Source organism: Homarus americanus, unplaced genomic scaffold (genome assembly GCF_018991925.1).
Source record: "Homarus americanus isolate GMGI-L3 unplaced genomic scaffold, GMGI_Hamer_2.0 scaffold40856, whole genome shotgun sequence".
In the NCBI taxonomy this organism is placed as follows: Eukaryota; Metazoa; Arthropoda; class Malacostraca; order Decapoda; family Nephropidae; genus Homarus; species Homarus americanus.
In genome coordinates, this window is record NW_024734615.1 from 6,816,719 (window position 1) to 6,833,577 (window position 16,859).

Sequence of the window (16,859 nt, forward strand, 5' to 3'; positions counted from 1 at the left end):
AGGCAAGTTGGGGTACTTTGATTGACAGATAGTGTCGTGAAGAATATTTTTTTTTTTTATAAACTGAAGATATTTGTTTTAGCTCATAAAATTCATACAAATTACTGGACCAGAATATAATTTACATTGCTGGAATTCTTACAATATGATGATCATTTTGAATATAAACATCATGGATTTTGCATTAGACATACAAATTTTAGATCTAATGTAATAATTTGGTTTACACAAAGCAAGTATTTTATCTTTTGTGCAAAATATATGAAGTTTACATTCAAAATATTCCCTGACCTGCAAGGAATCCAGAAATGTCAATTATATTATCCTAACTTTAGTCTGAGGTATTATTTATTACTAAACGTTAAAATCTAGTGTTTCACCCAATCATTTCTCAGAGAGGTAGGGGCCAGTGAGCTGGGAAGAGGGGGGGGGATTTGAGTCCATTATTTGAATGGACATAACCTGGCGACTGTATTTCTCTTAAATATTAATTGTGTGAGCATACCATCATAAAATTTAGATGTTATTTTTACTACAACACAGGTATTGTGTCGGAAAAAGTGGAGTTTGGGGGTCGGGCCAGTCTCTATTGGAATTAATCCCATATGTTCTGTTGTTCATTTTACGCGGTTTTCACTTTCCGCGGTACCCTGTGGGTTCAATTGACCGCGTAAATCGGGGTACTACTGTACTGTGTTGTATCTGAAGGGTACAGGCATTAATAAGCACAGATTATTACAGTAACATATCTTTACTAATTAATGAAAAACAAATAAACAATATTGTATCATGAATGAACCAGTACAGTAGACAAACAGTGAGGTGACCCTTTGGGGGTTTGGTGGGGGGGGTGGGGAGGTCACTTTTACCCCCAATGGACTCTTCTCCCTCTGGCTGGAAGGAGGGGGGAGGTGGGGAGTTGACAGCCAGGAGAGGAGATTAACGCTTACTCAAGGATTATGAAATGCAGGGGGTTTAATTTATTCGCTTATAAAAGGCACTGACTTGACTTAGGAGAATATAACTTGCATTGCTGGAATTCTTGTAAGATAGTGATTAATTTAAGTATAAACATCGCTTATTTTGTACCAGACATAATAATTTTAGTAATTAACTTAGTACATTTGGGTACAGGTTGTGATAATTTATGTGGTTGCAGTTTTGAAGCTTCAAGACATCACTAGTGTATAAAACGTCTCCATATGCCCTAGTTTATTCATTAATCCGTTGTCTAAGTGCAAATGTCGCCCAGTCGAGCCACCATGTATCAATTAATTTTAAAATAGAAATTATAATGTAAAATGTTATAAGACAATGGTTTAGTAGTGCTGTTAATAAGTGTGCTGTGTAAGTGTCTTGGCATGTCACCTCACCACCTGATTCCTGAACAAACTCTTCATTAACTTCTTCAAATCCTACAATGTGCTTGGTAAGCTAAAACACACACACACACACAGGAATTAACACAACAAAAGTCCAGTGAGGGTCTTGTTGTGTGACTGTTAGGAGCTTATCACTTGGCAACACTGGTGCATGTTACCACTCCTTTCCACTCCATCTCTCTAACCACCCACACCTTTCTGCTTTCTCACTCCATATTTTAAAATGTTATGTAATGTAATGTTGAAGGGATACAACTTTGCTCATTTATACTTAAAGTTATCACAATCTCCCTAAAAATACTTTATCTTTCATGTTTATTCAAGACATATTCAGGTCATGAGACCCACTAATCCCCCACCCAAGAAAGGGTGACCTGACATTCCATGAGGTCAATAATATGAGACAACTAATCCCCCACCCTACCTACAGGTCAGGTCAGGTCCCCCGAAAAATTACTTTAACTTTCGTGTTTATTCAAGACATTTTCAGAAAATTCTCTCGCTTTTTAACCTCGGAAAATTTGTTCCTAAAGCCGTAAATTTTTGAAAAATTCCGAGCAAATTTCAATTACGGCCATCGGAGAGTTCCAGGTTTGAGGGATTCTGGCTAACGGAGATGTTACTATACATGTCATGCCTAATAAAAAACCTTGCTGATCAAGAATTAATCAACATTAATTTGAAGAACTAATGATTGATCTTGATATCTTGTTTTCTAAGACTCTGTATTGAGCAACTCTTTTAAGTTCAATAAGTTTGTGGGACAAAACCACAGGCCCTTCTGATTTGTGTGATCAAGGTCTAAGAATTAACAAAATAAAATAATAGAAAATCATCACCTTTATACTGGAATCCTAAAGGATAGCCACTTGGCATGAAGTGCTCTAAAATGGGAAGAAGTTATGAGAGTTTTACTGCTGAACATTAGACAAACAACTGAATGTATGTCAGTTTTATAGTAAAATGCAAAGAGAGATACCTCAAGCTCCCAGAACCTCTATGAAGGATGGTTTAACAAAGCTGCCATCTGACTTCCAATAAGAATGGGTTGGTTGTCTTGATGATTTCATGCTCATCAAATGCATTTATGGCAATCATAAAGAAACATTCCCAAAAAGAAAATGTAGGAGCCGAAAGTTCTGTCAATAATAATCCAAAACACATGCACCTACCAAATTTTAATGATCATTTTGGTGTTGAATAGGGCTGCTATGGCAACCACCCAGTGTGCTGATGCACATTCCAAGCAATTCAAAGAGCGAAAAGACCAGAAGACCCTGTGCTTCAAATAGCTGAGGACAATTGAGGCATTCAGATATCTCTTAGTTATTTTTCCTTCACTGCCTGTCCACAATGAATAATGTTCATGAGAAATGTGATTAAAGTTTGTCGACTTTCAAAATGCCATAACTTCTGAACCAAACAAGATGGGTCTTGACTTTTTTTTTTTTTTTGCAGAATATACTTTTTCTGGGATAAAGGAGGGTTCAGGGAAGACGATGGTGTACAAAATGCAATACCGGCCAATATGACAGACAGCAGGTTATGATTCTGAATGCCTCAATTGTGTAAGACCTCATCCATTTTCTAACTCAAGGGTGGAAGTAGAAAGGCAAAAATGAATCAGCTTGTGACCCCAGCCAAACTGACAAGTGAATTTCTGCAGATTGCTGCTACTTCCCATATGGTGCTATCATCCATTCACCCATGTCTACCATTCTGAATTTGAGAAAATTGGCTCCATACTTTTGGCACTTATTTTTACAGTTTTGATCTTATTCTGCCCTGACAATGGCATCCAAAAAGTATCCAAGTGAAATTATTGAATTTGTGTTGCAATGAGGAAACTTGTTATGCTTATAAACTGTAGAAAGTTGAAATTTCACATGTCTTCAAGTGGTTTAAATGCTGTTGCAGTACAGGAGTACCTGACGTTTGCATGAAAAGATTGGTATCTGTAATCTAAAAATACTGTATATGTTATTCAAACATTTTTCTGTCCCGAGGAATTTTAACCAGAGGTTATGTACAGCACTGCTTGCAGAATTAATAACCCTGAGGTGGGATATCCAGCATTAGAATCTGATGAGAAATTTTCCTGCTTAAACATCTCATTCTTGAGAACCAAAATATCCTCTAACTGGCCTTGGACTACTTCTTGTATACAATTAATATAAGATAAGCTGATCTATGCACTATACACAGTGCTAGGTTGTGTTAGCCCTGCAACCAAATTGCTAGCTAACTAGCCACAGCATCATTAAACAAAATCTTGCGATGCAATAAACCTATCACATGCATAAAACTGTGTGGCAGTATTACACACCTTACTTGAGTGAAGAAAAAAAGATGTAGTGGTGCAAACACAGAACACAATACTAAGTTTTCAATATACAGTACAGTGCAGTACAATTGTATGGCTGACACTCCACTGTTCTGTCTTAGCTTACTCAGCTATAAAATTAGTTATCCATTCACTGCTGGGTGGACAATAAGGAAGCTCTGGGCATGAATGAGCATCCCCAGTAAAAGAGGCAAGTGTTATCACTATTCAACTTTTGAGCCCCTACTTACAGTACATCACATTCAAGTGTTCCAAAATCACAAGAAAACACTTAGCTGTCTGTAATGAGAAAATAGGTGCAGCACATACACACTGTGTTGAGGTGCAGCCTGATCTGAAGGTTCTATCCTGCTATGCATTTTATACAGTAACTGTGCAAGCATTTGATAAATTGGTGTGTCTGCGTTGTGCTCAGCAGCCAAACTCATAAGCCTTCTCCATTTTCAGTGACTACCCTTTAGGACCCTGGTCTGAAGATGAAGGTTATTCAAATTTTCGATTTTATTAAATTTATAGACCTCAGTTCACAAGACATGACCCCAGGCCTGGGGGGGTGGAGGTTTCAACCTGTAAACTATATGGAGTTCCTTGACCCAAGATGTAAATGGAAAAAAATAAATCTAATTAATAAAACTTAATAAAGCTTACCCTGACCACTGACATAAATAGGTTAGCCTGGGTGTACAATAAATACAATATACTATGTAGACACACAAAAAAAAAAAAAAAAAATATATATATATATATATATATATATATATATATATATATATATATATATATATATATATATATATATATATATATATATATATATATATATATATATATATATATATATATATATATATATATATATATATATATATATATATATATATATATATATATATACAGTAGTGACAAAATCATGCCAAAGGCAATAATAATGATAAAAAGCTACTAATAGCAGACTATGCACAGGAATCTGCAGGAAAGGCAACCAAAAGTGATTAAACCTGGAAAAAAAGGAGTACTGTACATGCAAATTAAAAATAATACATAAATAAAAATAAAAGGAAATAATATCACTAATCACTAAACAACTAACTTACACAGGAGAGAAACGGTAGTGAAAAAGTTGATTACTATTTGTTATTCCCTTTACTACGCGATAGACTGGGAGTTTGCTGTGTATAATAGGTGAGCTGAGCTGAGACTGATTTCCCAAGCTTGAGGTCCGGCTTCTATTGTCCTCTCTGATGCTGCAGCCGCTATTTTCTATCTCGTGTTCACGGTTGTTATTTTCCAACTGAGGATGATCTTCAATATTGCCATTATCCACATTATCAGTTGATAATGCTGCAACTGTGTGGGTAATGTCACTGGCTCTGGGAATTTGGTTATCATTCATGGTTGAAGAATAAGATGATGAAAGAGGGGAGGAAACAGAGGGACCTTTGGGAGTGGATGATGAAGAAAGAGCAGCGTGGAAAGAGGACTTTGTCTGGGAGGAGGAAGAGGAGTTCATATGAGCCTTTCTCCCAGAGTTCTGAGAGACCAAGCTATCAGGACTCTGAGAGGTCCCCAGAGGAATTATGGAGGATGGGATCAAGCCACGTGTCTGAGGCTGAGAGGATGAAGGGGGCCCAGGAGCTTGGGACACCCCCCGAAACTTGTTTCCACGGTGTGCAGATCCACGGTACACCGAGCCCAATAGCCATGCATGTCTTGTGTAAAGGAGTGAGAAAGTTTTATCGTAAATGTCTCACAGTTATATGACACATTTCAAATTTAACAGTTAATAATATCAATTACATTCATGCTAAACAGATTGTATTAGTAATCAAATTACGCTATTATCCAGATTAGTGGTACTGGTAAGTTGTAAAGTACATGTACAGTACCTTGTTCTATACTACAAAGAATTCACTTTCTGCAGAAATAGGGTCATAAAAAGGATACTTTAATCTAAGCAAGAGCAACCTTTTTCCAAATTGATATTAATTCTAGAAACCAATGTGAGTTCTACATATTAGTGTGGTACAGTATAACCTCAGATATCTGGCATTTAACCATCCAGAACTCTCAAGCAACCAGCATTTATTTATTTATTTTATATATATTTTTTGGGTGGGGTCAAGTAATGTCTAATAATATAAAAAAAAATCAAGAAAATTGGTTTGAATTTGGGGTCGCTTTGCCCGTGTTTCCACTTCTGGCCACTAGAGGCGCTGAGTGCAGCCTCCATATTGGCCAAACATACATTCTCCCCTAAGTGAAGAAAAAATTGTTTTAAGTGTAACCTTATTGAACTTTAGTGTTTAAGGAACTTAACAAGCCTGAAAAAGAGTAGTGAACTAAGTGATTACTGCACCCATATTTACTCAAGCTCAACAAGTAACTGTATCCGCTACTGTACAACAGGATTACACACACCACTGCAGTGCTACATAACGAGTGAGTACAGCTCTTTTATTCCCTTTATAATATATTTGCTATGTCATTTTATAAAATTTACTATGACGATGTTCTTGAGTTTGAGATGTGGTTTTTTAAGAGTAACTCTCAAGCATTTGGAAAAAACATTCATCAGGCACATTCAATTCCCCATGCATTCTGGATCTGAAGTCTTACTGTACTTAACACTCATGCTCTATGCTGCTTAAAACCCACTGGAAGATACCGTCTTTACTTCTGTGGTATGCAAAGTCTTTATAAGGCTCTATGATTAATTTTGGTATACAGTGTGCTTTGTCAAAATATTCATCCCTACATTACTTTATTATTTAAAAACTCCCAAGTTTTGGACCTTAAAAGCATAAATAAAATAGAGGGTACTTTTCTTTATCAGCATTTAAACCTAATTAACCCTTACGCCCCGGGTGACGTTCAAGAATGCACGTCCTTTTCTGCCACTCTTTGAATGCCCATTGCGAGTTAACAGGTTCCAGCATGACTATTTGTCTGTCAAGGCACACGGAGGGGAGCATGGGTGGGCTCAGCACGGTCAGTACCCATTCCCCTGTCGCCCCTCAACCTCTCGTGCTAGGTCGCCAGCATCTTCCATCCCAATCGAGCGTTGCTGCCGCGGGTTAGATGATAGCGAGATACGAACAGAACTATTTGATGTGAGTGCCGTAGTGTGCGATTCTAGTGAAAGTGGTGATGAAAGCAGTGATTATATGCCTAGTGATCCTGAGAATAGCATTGAGTTAGACGATGTTGTTGGGACAAGTGATGACGATGAGGCTGGCAGCGAGGCACAGCAAGGACGGAGTATGCCAGCCACGAGTTTCCGGCTCAGACAAGGGGCAATGGATGCGTTTGTTTGGTATGATGGCATCAGGGTATCACCAACACCACCACCTCTCCTCCTCCTATGCACAGTCAGAGGGAAGCTTCTTGGTAAGTACCTTCTTTTGTTTGTTTATTTTTCATTGTTTGTCTACTTTATCATGTTATATCAAAGTAATATTACTAAAAGCAGTGTAGTATTACTTGAAAATAATGCTATGGTTATGTTATATGTACTTATTTGTGGAATTATTATTCAGATAATTATTTCTAAGAATTACTTGCTCTCCCAAACACAAAGACAGCCAGATAACCTGGCGAGACACTGGGTGTGTGTCGCCGAGCACTTTTTATGAAAAGTAATGCAAATAAAATAAATTCTAAATTAATTATTTATAGAAAATAAGTATTATGATCAGTAAATATATGCATTACTGGCCATCTCGGACACAAAGGCAAGCAGAAAAATAACCGCTAAGTGCGTAAGTGACCACGAGCGCTCGCCGTTAAAATCAAGCTTTCCCTTTACAGTATTCCCCTTGTCACTGAGGTGCCACAGAAGTTTCTAGAGGGACAATATATTTTTACTTCTTTTTTATTGTTTGATCATTAATAAAGGTTAAAAATTATTTTTGGAAAAATTGACTTTTCTCGTTTTACACCGTGTACGGCCAGCGACACGCTACCCGGGACGTAAGGGTTAATTAAGAAAATTTAAGATGGTGTGTAATGATACTCAAACCTTTACCACCATTCTGAGACCTCTACATGAGCACAGTTCATAATATATCAAGTGTAAAGTTTTCAAGAACATTTTATCAACTGTTCACTGTCTTGTAAGTTACGAGGCCAACTAAGTACTGAACAGGGGATCCCTGCTTGAAGATGGAACCTCAATACTGTATATCATCTACTCCAGTGATGGTGATTGTTAATTTTTATGTTTATTATTTATTTTTAAATTCCCATTTTATTTTTTCTTCTGTGTTGTAGATGCAGGTACAGTACAGTACTTAAAACATTAATTAATTGCATTTAATTTTGTTGACTGTAATTTATTTATGTTATGTGATAGTCCTCAATGCTTTATAGCCAATTTCTACACTTGAGTGGTTTAGCCACAATTACCTTAAGGCAGCTGTTGGGAAAAGCAGAATAGGATGTTCCCACCACAAACCCAGGTGCAGATCAGAAAATGCTGCAAAGACCAGGGAATATGCACAGCTCTGGTGACCTGTTTGCCATCAGGCATGTTGAAGTAATGTTTTATGACTGGATTCCCCTTCTTGACACTAACACTAAGGTAGGGAACAGCTGCCAAAGCAGGGATGCAACTCCCTGAGGCAATCAAAGACTACCTGCCTATGTCCGGTTGTAGTTGAGCACTGGTAATCACAACACTCATGATCTGTTGTCCTCAAATAATTCTGTGCACCAATACCTTCCAAAAGATTTTATTTATATTTTTTTGTACAGAAGTACTTAGAAATATGTTACCAATGAATTGTGTGTTCATAATCCCCATCTCATGGTCATTCATCAACTAACCACCTTACTGTACTAAAACTGATAAATTGCAACAAAAGCTGGAAACCTCATCTAACCTACCTTGTTGGCTGAGGTAAATCATTGGTGTTAACACAAGTTCAGTACAGTATTGTATTAAAAACAGATGGTAAAAATGCAAAACTGTACAATAAATCATGAGTCGACATAATCAGCAGCATCGTATGCAATTGATCACAATTCGGAAATTTCTTTATTTTGGCAAAAGTAGAACCCATTTTACTCCAAATTATAGTTATATGAACTCTCAATGAAAATAATATATGAATTTTGTAGTTGATCCAAACTTAGGAGTTATACTAGAATAATGTCAATAGGCACACATTCATGGTACAATACATCACTAAAACATGGGCTAAAAATTACTGGTGATATACTGATCATTTACTAGACCAGCTATATATATAATCCCTTCATTGTTAACAAATTAAAAGAGATCAAAATCATCGCAGACAGGTATGTTAACACACAAAAAAGCACACAATAATCCAGCCCTTAACATCATTAGTATATTACCCAAGCATTTTTAATTAATTTCTCACCTTTTGGTAGTGGCTGTGGTGGTGGTACGTATAGGCCTACGTGCTGTATCTCGATGGGCTGTGGTGAGGGTGGAGACCTTGCCGGCCTTCAGTGGTGATAACACTGCCTCTCTCCCTCCACCACCACCACCACCACTGCCACTCCCACCATTGCCCAATGGTGTGGACTTGGTGCGAATGTGGGCTTTGTCTTCGAGGCTGCAACAACATTGTTGTTACACCAAGTGTAAAAAAAAAAAAAAAATAATACAAGAAAATTCTTTCTATACTACTAGCCTTAAGTTGGTCAGTGGAGCATTCAATATACAGTGACATTAAAACTTCTTTCACTTGCTCTATTTTGGAGAATTTTGTTACATATAACCATTTTATAGCAAGGAAACAAACTACTTGTAGTGACCTGATGAGATCCAGCCAATAAGAATCAGCAGACCGAGGCAGTCATAAAACAACACACATAAACTTATTGGCAGGATGCTGTACACTGTGCATACAGATAATACTTATTCTGTCAGCGAGAAGGATAGCAGTCTTCTCATTCAATAATTACAACTTCAGATGGATCTACAGGTGGTTCATACTCAAGGTCAACTGGAGGGGGACTTGGTGCAGATGTCTCAAAATGTTTGAGCTCTTTGTCATGACTGCCAAATCAGAACTCATCATGACAATGCTACTGTCTACTACCTCTGAGTGTGCATGAATCTGATTCAATTCACCCATCCTCCTTTCAGTTCCAAATGACTATTCATGAATCCACAAATAGAAGAGAGTGTTTCCAAGTTGCCTGGTAATGGGATCTGTTATAAAATAGGATTTCTTGATTAATCCTCCATTTCCTGTTTACCATATGCCCTTCACCCAGATAAAGGCAAAAACAAAAATTAATCTCAAAGATGTAAGAATGGGGTTTTAAAAGGTGCAGAAACCATAATGCATTTGTTGATCCAATCAACTTACAGTGCTGTTGTTTGAACTGTTGTCAAAAACAAAGTGGTAAGCTTTAGCCCTAGTTCTCAAAAGTATGTCTAAATAGTTCATCAATATTTCAAGCAGAATGGCAAAAGTGGGGTGGTCAATTGTAAGTCTGGATTCAGGCTAGGCCCACATTTTAGTGGATAGAGGGTTATGGATGCAGTTGTACATTATTTGTTAATGAAGACTCCTGACTTGAATTCTGACCAGCTCATAAACCACCTGTAGATTCAGCTGAAGTTGAATTTATGGGATAAAAAGATTATTGTACCCCTAGCCAACATTATAAGCATTACCAGCATAGATAGTGAATCCTGGCATTAAGCATATATGCCTATGGGTATATATGGCAAGGAGTGCTTATTGGTGCTTATTGGCTGGCACTCACCAAGTCATTCATGAGGTCCCATAGACCAGTTTGAAATTCTATTACCCTCATAAAGGTCTACAGACAATAGCTACAGTAATTAGAGACATAAGACCACAAAATCTCTAATAATACCAAGAGGAAAAACATTTAAAAGGACTCTTACAATACTTATCAACAAATGGGTCTGTTGAATCATGAAATTTTTACACTAAATACATTCATGCTTTAATGTAACATGCATCAAATTGGGCAAGACAAGAGAATCACATTAACAGTTTCTCAAAGGATATACACTGACTAAGAAAGTTTAAATGGCAAAAACCCACCTCTTCTGCAATTCAAAGGTGATACTGTACTCTTCTGCCAAGATCAACTCCTAAATAAATATTTTATCAACCTCAACACTGACTTACGTTAGAAGACTTTGTTTGATATACTGGTATACCTTCCTCATTATTGTAAGGTTGCCAGGAAAAAAAGAAGAAGAGCAATTGCGCGTGCACGCGCGCGCGCACACACACACACACACACACACACACACACACTCCCTTCAAAAAATTCTCACTAATGAAGTTGATGTGTACTGCTATGTTACTTCCTTTCCAAAAAAAGTAGCTCCAAAATTTTTTTTCCTGTCATTACACAAAAGCTAACATGAACCATCAACAGTAACTCCACCTCTAAAAATCAATTGATTTGAAAGAGTGAAAGAGATGGAAGGATGGTGCAGAGAAACTAATAGTGAGGGGAATGGACATGTAGGAAGCAGCAGTGTACTGTATATAATTGACAATTAACAGTAAATTACATATTCATACATTCCCAATGAGATAAGTCCTTGTGTCTGGAAGGGAATCCTGATATGATAATAAAATAATATTCAGAAGAAATTTAAACTCTTGAAAATAAACCTTCAGAGAAGGATACTTGGGATACATTGGCAAGATCAGATAAGAAATGACACCATAAGGGAAATAATGGATGTGTGCGATATATTGATGATAGTCTGATGGGGGGCATTATCTTCCATAAAGAGCCTGGAAGGCTAATAAAAGAAGCTGTGGTCTAGATACCTGAAGGAAGCAGCCTGAGTCAGTCACAGAAGAGGCCCAAGACAGGACGGGATGGTGAAAGTACAGTATGTGAAGGGCCTTTGGGTTGTACAGTAGTGGAGGAGGTATTAGAGGTTGTCACAACAGTTTGAGTGAATGGATGACAGTAAAAGAAGAAAGAATGTGTTTGCTCTTGATTCTGACCATCCTGCAGCATAGGAGAAATTGTTCTTATGACAGAGAATAAGAATGAGAAGAATAAGAAAAGGAAAGAAAGAAGTAATATCACCTCTCTAAGACTTATAAAACAGATCATAACAAAAATATTTTTTTCATACACAATATTCAACGCAATCAACACCCCACTTCCTATGTTGTAATCCAAGTGCTATTTGCTTCATCATAATCTTCCAAACATTAAGTGCCAACTGGGACAAGAACAACCAAATGTGCATTTCTCATAATACCAGTGCCTAAAGTTTCCCATTTCTATCTTCATGTATTCTTAACACAAACATGCTGACCAGGCTTCTGTAATTTACTTACTGAACTCGTCCAGTTGTTGCAGATCTTGAGTGGGAACGAGATGCCTTAAGCTGATTCAAACGGTCACCTTGGGAAAGTCCATTGATGATACGTGTCTCTGAATCCTTGTTGTTTGTGTTACTGTTAGCCACATCCTTAAAAAATCAAATTGATTATGTTAATAAATTTGTACCATAGGTGTGATATATGTATGTTTATATATACTGTATATATACATATACATACACAAGGGTTTAAATAATAAAAAAATTACACCACACATTGTGAGAATATGAAATGTTCTGGTGGAGAAACTATAGGGAAACAAAAATTATATACAGTACTAATAATATGAGCCTACCACTCCTACATTCTATAAACAGACGACAAAAGAAGGAAATTTAATTTTGTGACTGAGAAGAGAATGAATGCACTTTCAGACCCAAACTGATATTACATTCTCACAACCAAGTCTGCCTCTTACTATAGCGCGTTTTTTCCCAGCTGAGAAAAGATGCCCCGTTGGGATGACCGTTTCTGACGAGAAAGATATTTAGCAAAATTATATAAAGATACATACATTCATTATTTCAAACATAAGCGCGTAGAAAGTTTATCAAAAGTATTAAACGTGAATTAACTGTTAAACTCTGGTAGCAAATTCACGCTTTCGGAGGATTCATTTAATATACTGCATACTTATTTTTGCCCACAATAAGGCATACTAAGACAAATAATGTATCAGTAATACTACATTATGCAAAACAACATTTTAAAAGATCAGAATCACATTGAAATACTGTATTACGATTTAACAGTTAATTCATGGATAATACTTCTGATAAACTTCCTACATGCTTATGTTTGAAATAATGAATGTATGTATCTTTATATAATTTTGCTAAATATCTTTCTCGTCAGAAACGGTCACCCAAACGATTATGAATAAACTCATTTAGAAATACATCATTACTTCAGGACAAAATCGGACAGGTTTGCAACAGCCACCAAACCAATCAGCTGTAACTCTTGAGGAGGGGGCGGGGCATCTTTTCTCGGCCGAGAAAAAACACTCTATAGAGTATCTAAACTGTATATACGGCAACAGAATACAATACTGTACACAATGCAGGAAAACAAGACCAGATACTGTTTTTACTGCACTCAACACTCTCACATGTCAAAAGATGGATTTGAACTTATTAAGCCTAATAGAAGTTCACACCCACACAAATCCTAACAGTTCCTTCAGGTGACAAGAGGAAGGGAAGTCACCCGCTGGTTCTCCTTGGTCATACAATATTACAGGATTTTTTTTACACCAATCCTCCATTTATGAATGACCTGTGAGATTCAAAGCTAGCTTGAACAGCAAAAGCAATGAGATAGTCCTGCGAGTATGAAATATATACCTGAAGCTTTTTGGTTAGATCACAAGTGCAAATTTTCTTAATGGATTGTTTCTGCACTGAATCTACATGAAAATGTACCATAACATTACACCCAGCCCAAATATGACAGTAATGGGTTAATAAGTACTATTTCGTCTCTGTGAGGAGTTTTATTACGTGATTTTGTCAGATTCGGTGAACCTGTTCCATACCATTAAGTTAGTAAGGGAGTACTGTATGTAGATAAACAGATGGAGAATTTAACATACACACACACACTCATAATAATGTGAAAAAAAATACAGTATGGTTGAGATAAAATGCTCACTTCAATATATTTGTCATGATTGTCTGTGTGAGTGGTGTGATCATCAAGCTTGAGGGTGTCGACTCCACTCAACACCACCTGAACATTTTCTTCACGATCTGCTTCATCATCAGACGAGCTGCCAGTGAGCTGCAAAAGATAACTACAGTTAAGACTTGTTACAACTGTACTTCCCAGTGTTCTAAAATTACAAAAAGACCTTTGACAAAAATCTGTAAAAGAATATCACATTGAAATGAATCTAATATAACCTTAGCTAACAATGGGAAAGGTCACTAAAGTACTATTGAGTAAACCCACATACCCTATACAGTATATTATAAATTTCAGAATCATAAAAAGAGAAAATTTTATACAGGGGGTCACCAGGTTACGAACAGGTTCTGTTCCTGAGGACGTTCTTTCTTTTCTTAAGTAAAAAAATGTACGTAAGTTGGAACATATGCTTTGTGCATACCGTACTTACAGAACAGTGTTTAAAATCCCACTATATCAAAGCTTAAGTCCTTATATACATCTAAAATCACTTAATTTAAGACAAAAGAAGAAATAGAATGACAAAATACAGTACAGTAAATGAAAGTAAAAAAAATAAGTCATTGGGTAAATAAAATACTGTAAATTTAAAATTTAACCTCGTTTGTATTGGCGGGCATTCGTAAGTCGGGGACGCCCTGTACTTTAAATTTTACATTAAATTCCAAATTCCAGATTAATGAACCTTGTAGACAAATACTGTACATGTACATAAATATAAACCTACTGTACCTGTTTCTTCTGATTGTGATTCTTGCAGTTATATTTGTTTTGATTATTGCGCATGTTGGCTACATGTTCACGATAAGCAATGCTATAAATACCAAACTGGCACTTCTTGTTCAAGTTTTGGTTTTTATTGCGACCGCGAAAAATGTCACCTTCCAGCCACAATGATGATTGCTTGCTGTGTTATAACAGAAAATAAGAACTTTTAGTACAGTACTGTGCACTACATTGTGTACACAAGAGATTTCAATCCACTATTGAATAATACAGTATATACAGAAAATTTTCTTGCACTGTATATGTGTTACTTATATTTAAGCATCCTAAAAATTTTTTTATTGTCATATGAAAACTAAGTACAGTATAAGCAGGAATTCCCAGAAATGTAAGGACTAGTTTGTGCAATCCATATGGATCCTTTAAAGCTAATAAACAATTAATAGTAATTAGGCATTCCTAACTTTAAATACTGTATAGTACTATACTGAAACAATTGGCTATAAAAGAGAATACTGTATTAGAAGATGAATTATCTCTATACAGTATTTTTTAAAACAAACTAACAACTTACGATGTGAGCCATTGCTGCTGACCACCAATTATAGAACCGGGACGACAAATGCGCAACCAAGCAATGATCTCGGCAGCAGTGAATCGAAAGTGCTTCATCACATAGCATCCAATGAGAGAACCAGTTCGACCAAGACCAGCTGTTAAGAGACGATATGAAATCCTTTATAGCATTAATATGTACGTATTACCATATTACATAAATTTGTCTAATTATCTCTGTACCCTGACATCATTGATTAATCATCATCAACTTTGTAAAGCTATTTTCCACACTTGCATCCTTTAGCTGCAATTACCTGATGGCAGCGCTCAATGCTGCATGGCCTCTTGCAACCTCTTTTGTCAGGTTCTTAACTAATATCATTTCAACATGTCATTCTTGCCCTGCCCCTGGCTCTCCTCTTTGCATTTAGACTCGTGCACCTCTTGATGCAATTGGTCTCTTCCATTCTCTTCACATGCCCAAACCATCTCAACCAACCTTTATAAAAGACTGTCAATACTCTCAATAACCAGCCACCCTCTTAGATCTGAACAGGGCTTTCTATGTTTCAGTGTCACATTGCACATCCACCTCACCATTCTCATTTCAGCTCACTCGAACTGCACATATCATACTTCTCACACCAGTTTAATATACATTTCCTTTCACACAGAGGAAAGGTCCTCTTGCTGTCAATATAGGCAGCAATTCCCTAAACTTTGTCCAGCCACTTCTGACTCAGCAACTGAGCTAGCTTGAGCACTGCCTCCACCACTGATCACGTCACCAGAAAGTAGAGCTCATTAAGACAGTCCAGGAAAGTTTCCCTAGTGTTTAGTTACCCAGCCCCTTGCTGAGGCCACTTCATTACCTATGCATACAGAACACTTAGTCAGCAACTTCCTGCAGTCTGCCATCTGCTCCTATGCACCTCTTGTGTACCCACCTTCCACACTCACTGCACATTATTGAGTTGCTGCCAACACCTTTCTCACTGACAGCACATGGCCATTTTCCACTTTCCACCACGGGTCCCTCACCCACACCACTGATCAATATTTTTGTTTTTCCACACTCACTCTCAAGCCCTTTTTATCTCCATTCCATCCTTCCACTTCTTAAATTGATCCATTACCCCTTCAATACTATCTGCTATCAACTCTGCAATAAGTCATCAGCATACAACAACTCCCACTGCAAACCCATCCTAGAATCCCATGATGCTGCCTCCAGCACCATGATATATAAAAGGGAGTTAAAGACACATCCCTACTTTCACTTTAAATTCCTTGCCATTTATGCATGCACATATACAGTGCAGATATATAAAAATGCATGTACAGTATTATACCAGTGTTTAAAAAAAAAAAAAAAAAAAAAAATCTCCTGTCAATACCTTTGCAGTGGACTGCTATGCCTCCTTCAGTATTCTCACAGACTCTTAAGAATTCTCTCATGATTTCATCTGATGGGCAAGAACCATCAATGAAGTACATGTCGTAATGATCAAACCCAGCATTCTTAAACCGAGCTGCGTCATAGATCTTCTTGTTGAGTCTGACGATGGCTGTGACATTGTGCTTGCGAAAGTAACTGAAGTACGTCTCAGGGGAATGGAGAGTGTAACCGTTCTTGATTTTGCTTTCTGCGTGGGGTCCACAGAATGCCAAGAATTTTCCAGGCATGATCCAGTTGAAATCCCCATTCTGTACTTTCTATTTAAGAAAAGAATAAAATTAATTACAAATGAGAATTATACAATCTATTATTAAATCATTTAAAATATA

General features: G+C 37.0%; 1 protein-coding gene across 1 annotated transcript in view; it reads right to left on the reverse strand.

Annotated features, from left to right (window-relative positions):
* LOC121870336 (dual specificity protein phosphatase CDC14A-like) overlaps window positions 1–16,859 on the reverse strand; it is a 51,492-nt gene that overhangs the window by 4,824 nt on the left and 29,809 nt on the right. Inside the window, exons 4-10 of the mRNA XM_042372118.1 lie at window positions 16,469–16,787; window positions 15,088–15,226; window positions 14,520–14,694; window positions 13,752–13,880; window positions 12,054–12,187; window positions 9,111–9,308; window positions 4,821–5,435 (exon numbers count right to left, since the gene is read on the reverse strand). Of these exons, the coding sequence (XP_042228052.1) occupies window positions 4,821–5,435; window positions 9,111–9,308; window positions 12,054–12,187; window positions 13,752–13,880; window positions 14,520–14,694; window positions 15,088–15,226; window positions 16,469–16,787 (1,709 nt within the window). The remainder of the gene's footprint in view (window positions 1–4,820; window positions 5,436–9,110; window positions 9,309–12,053; window positions 12,188–13,751; window positions 13,881–14,519; window positions 14,695–15,087; window positions 15,227–16,468; window positions 16,788–16,859) is intronic.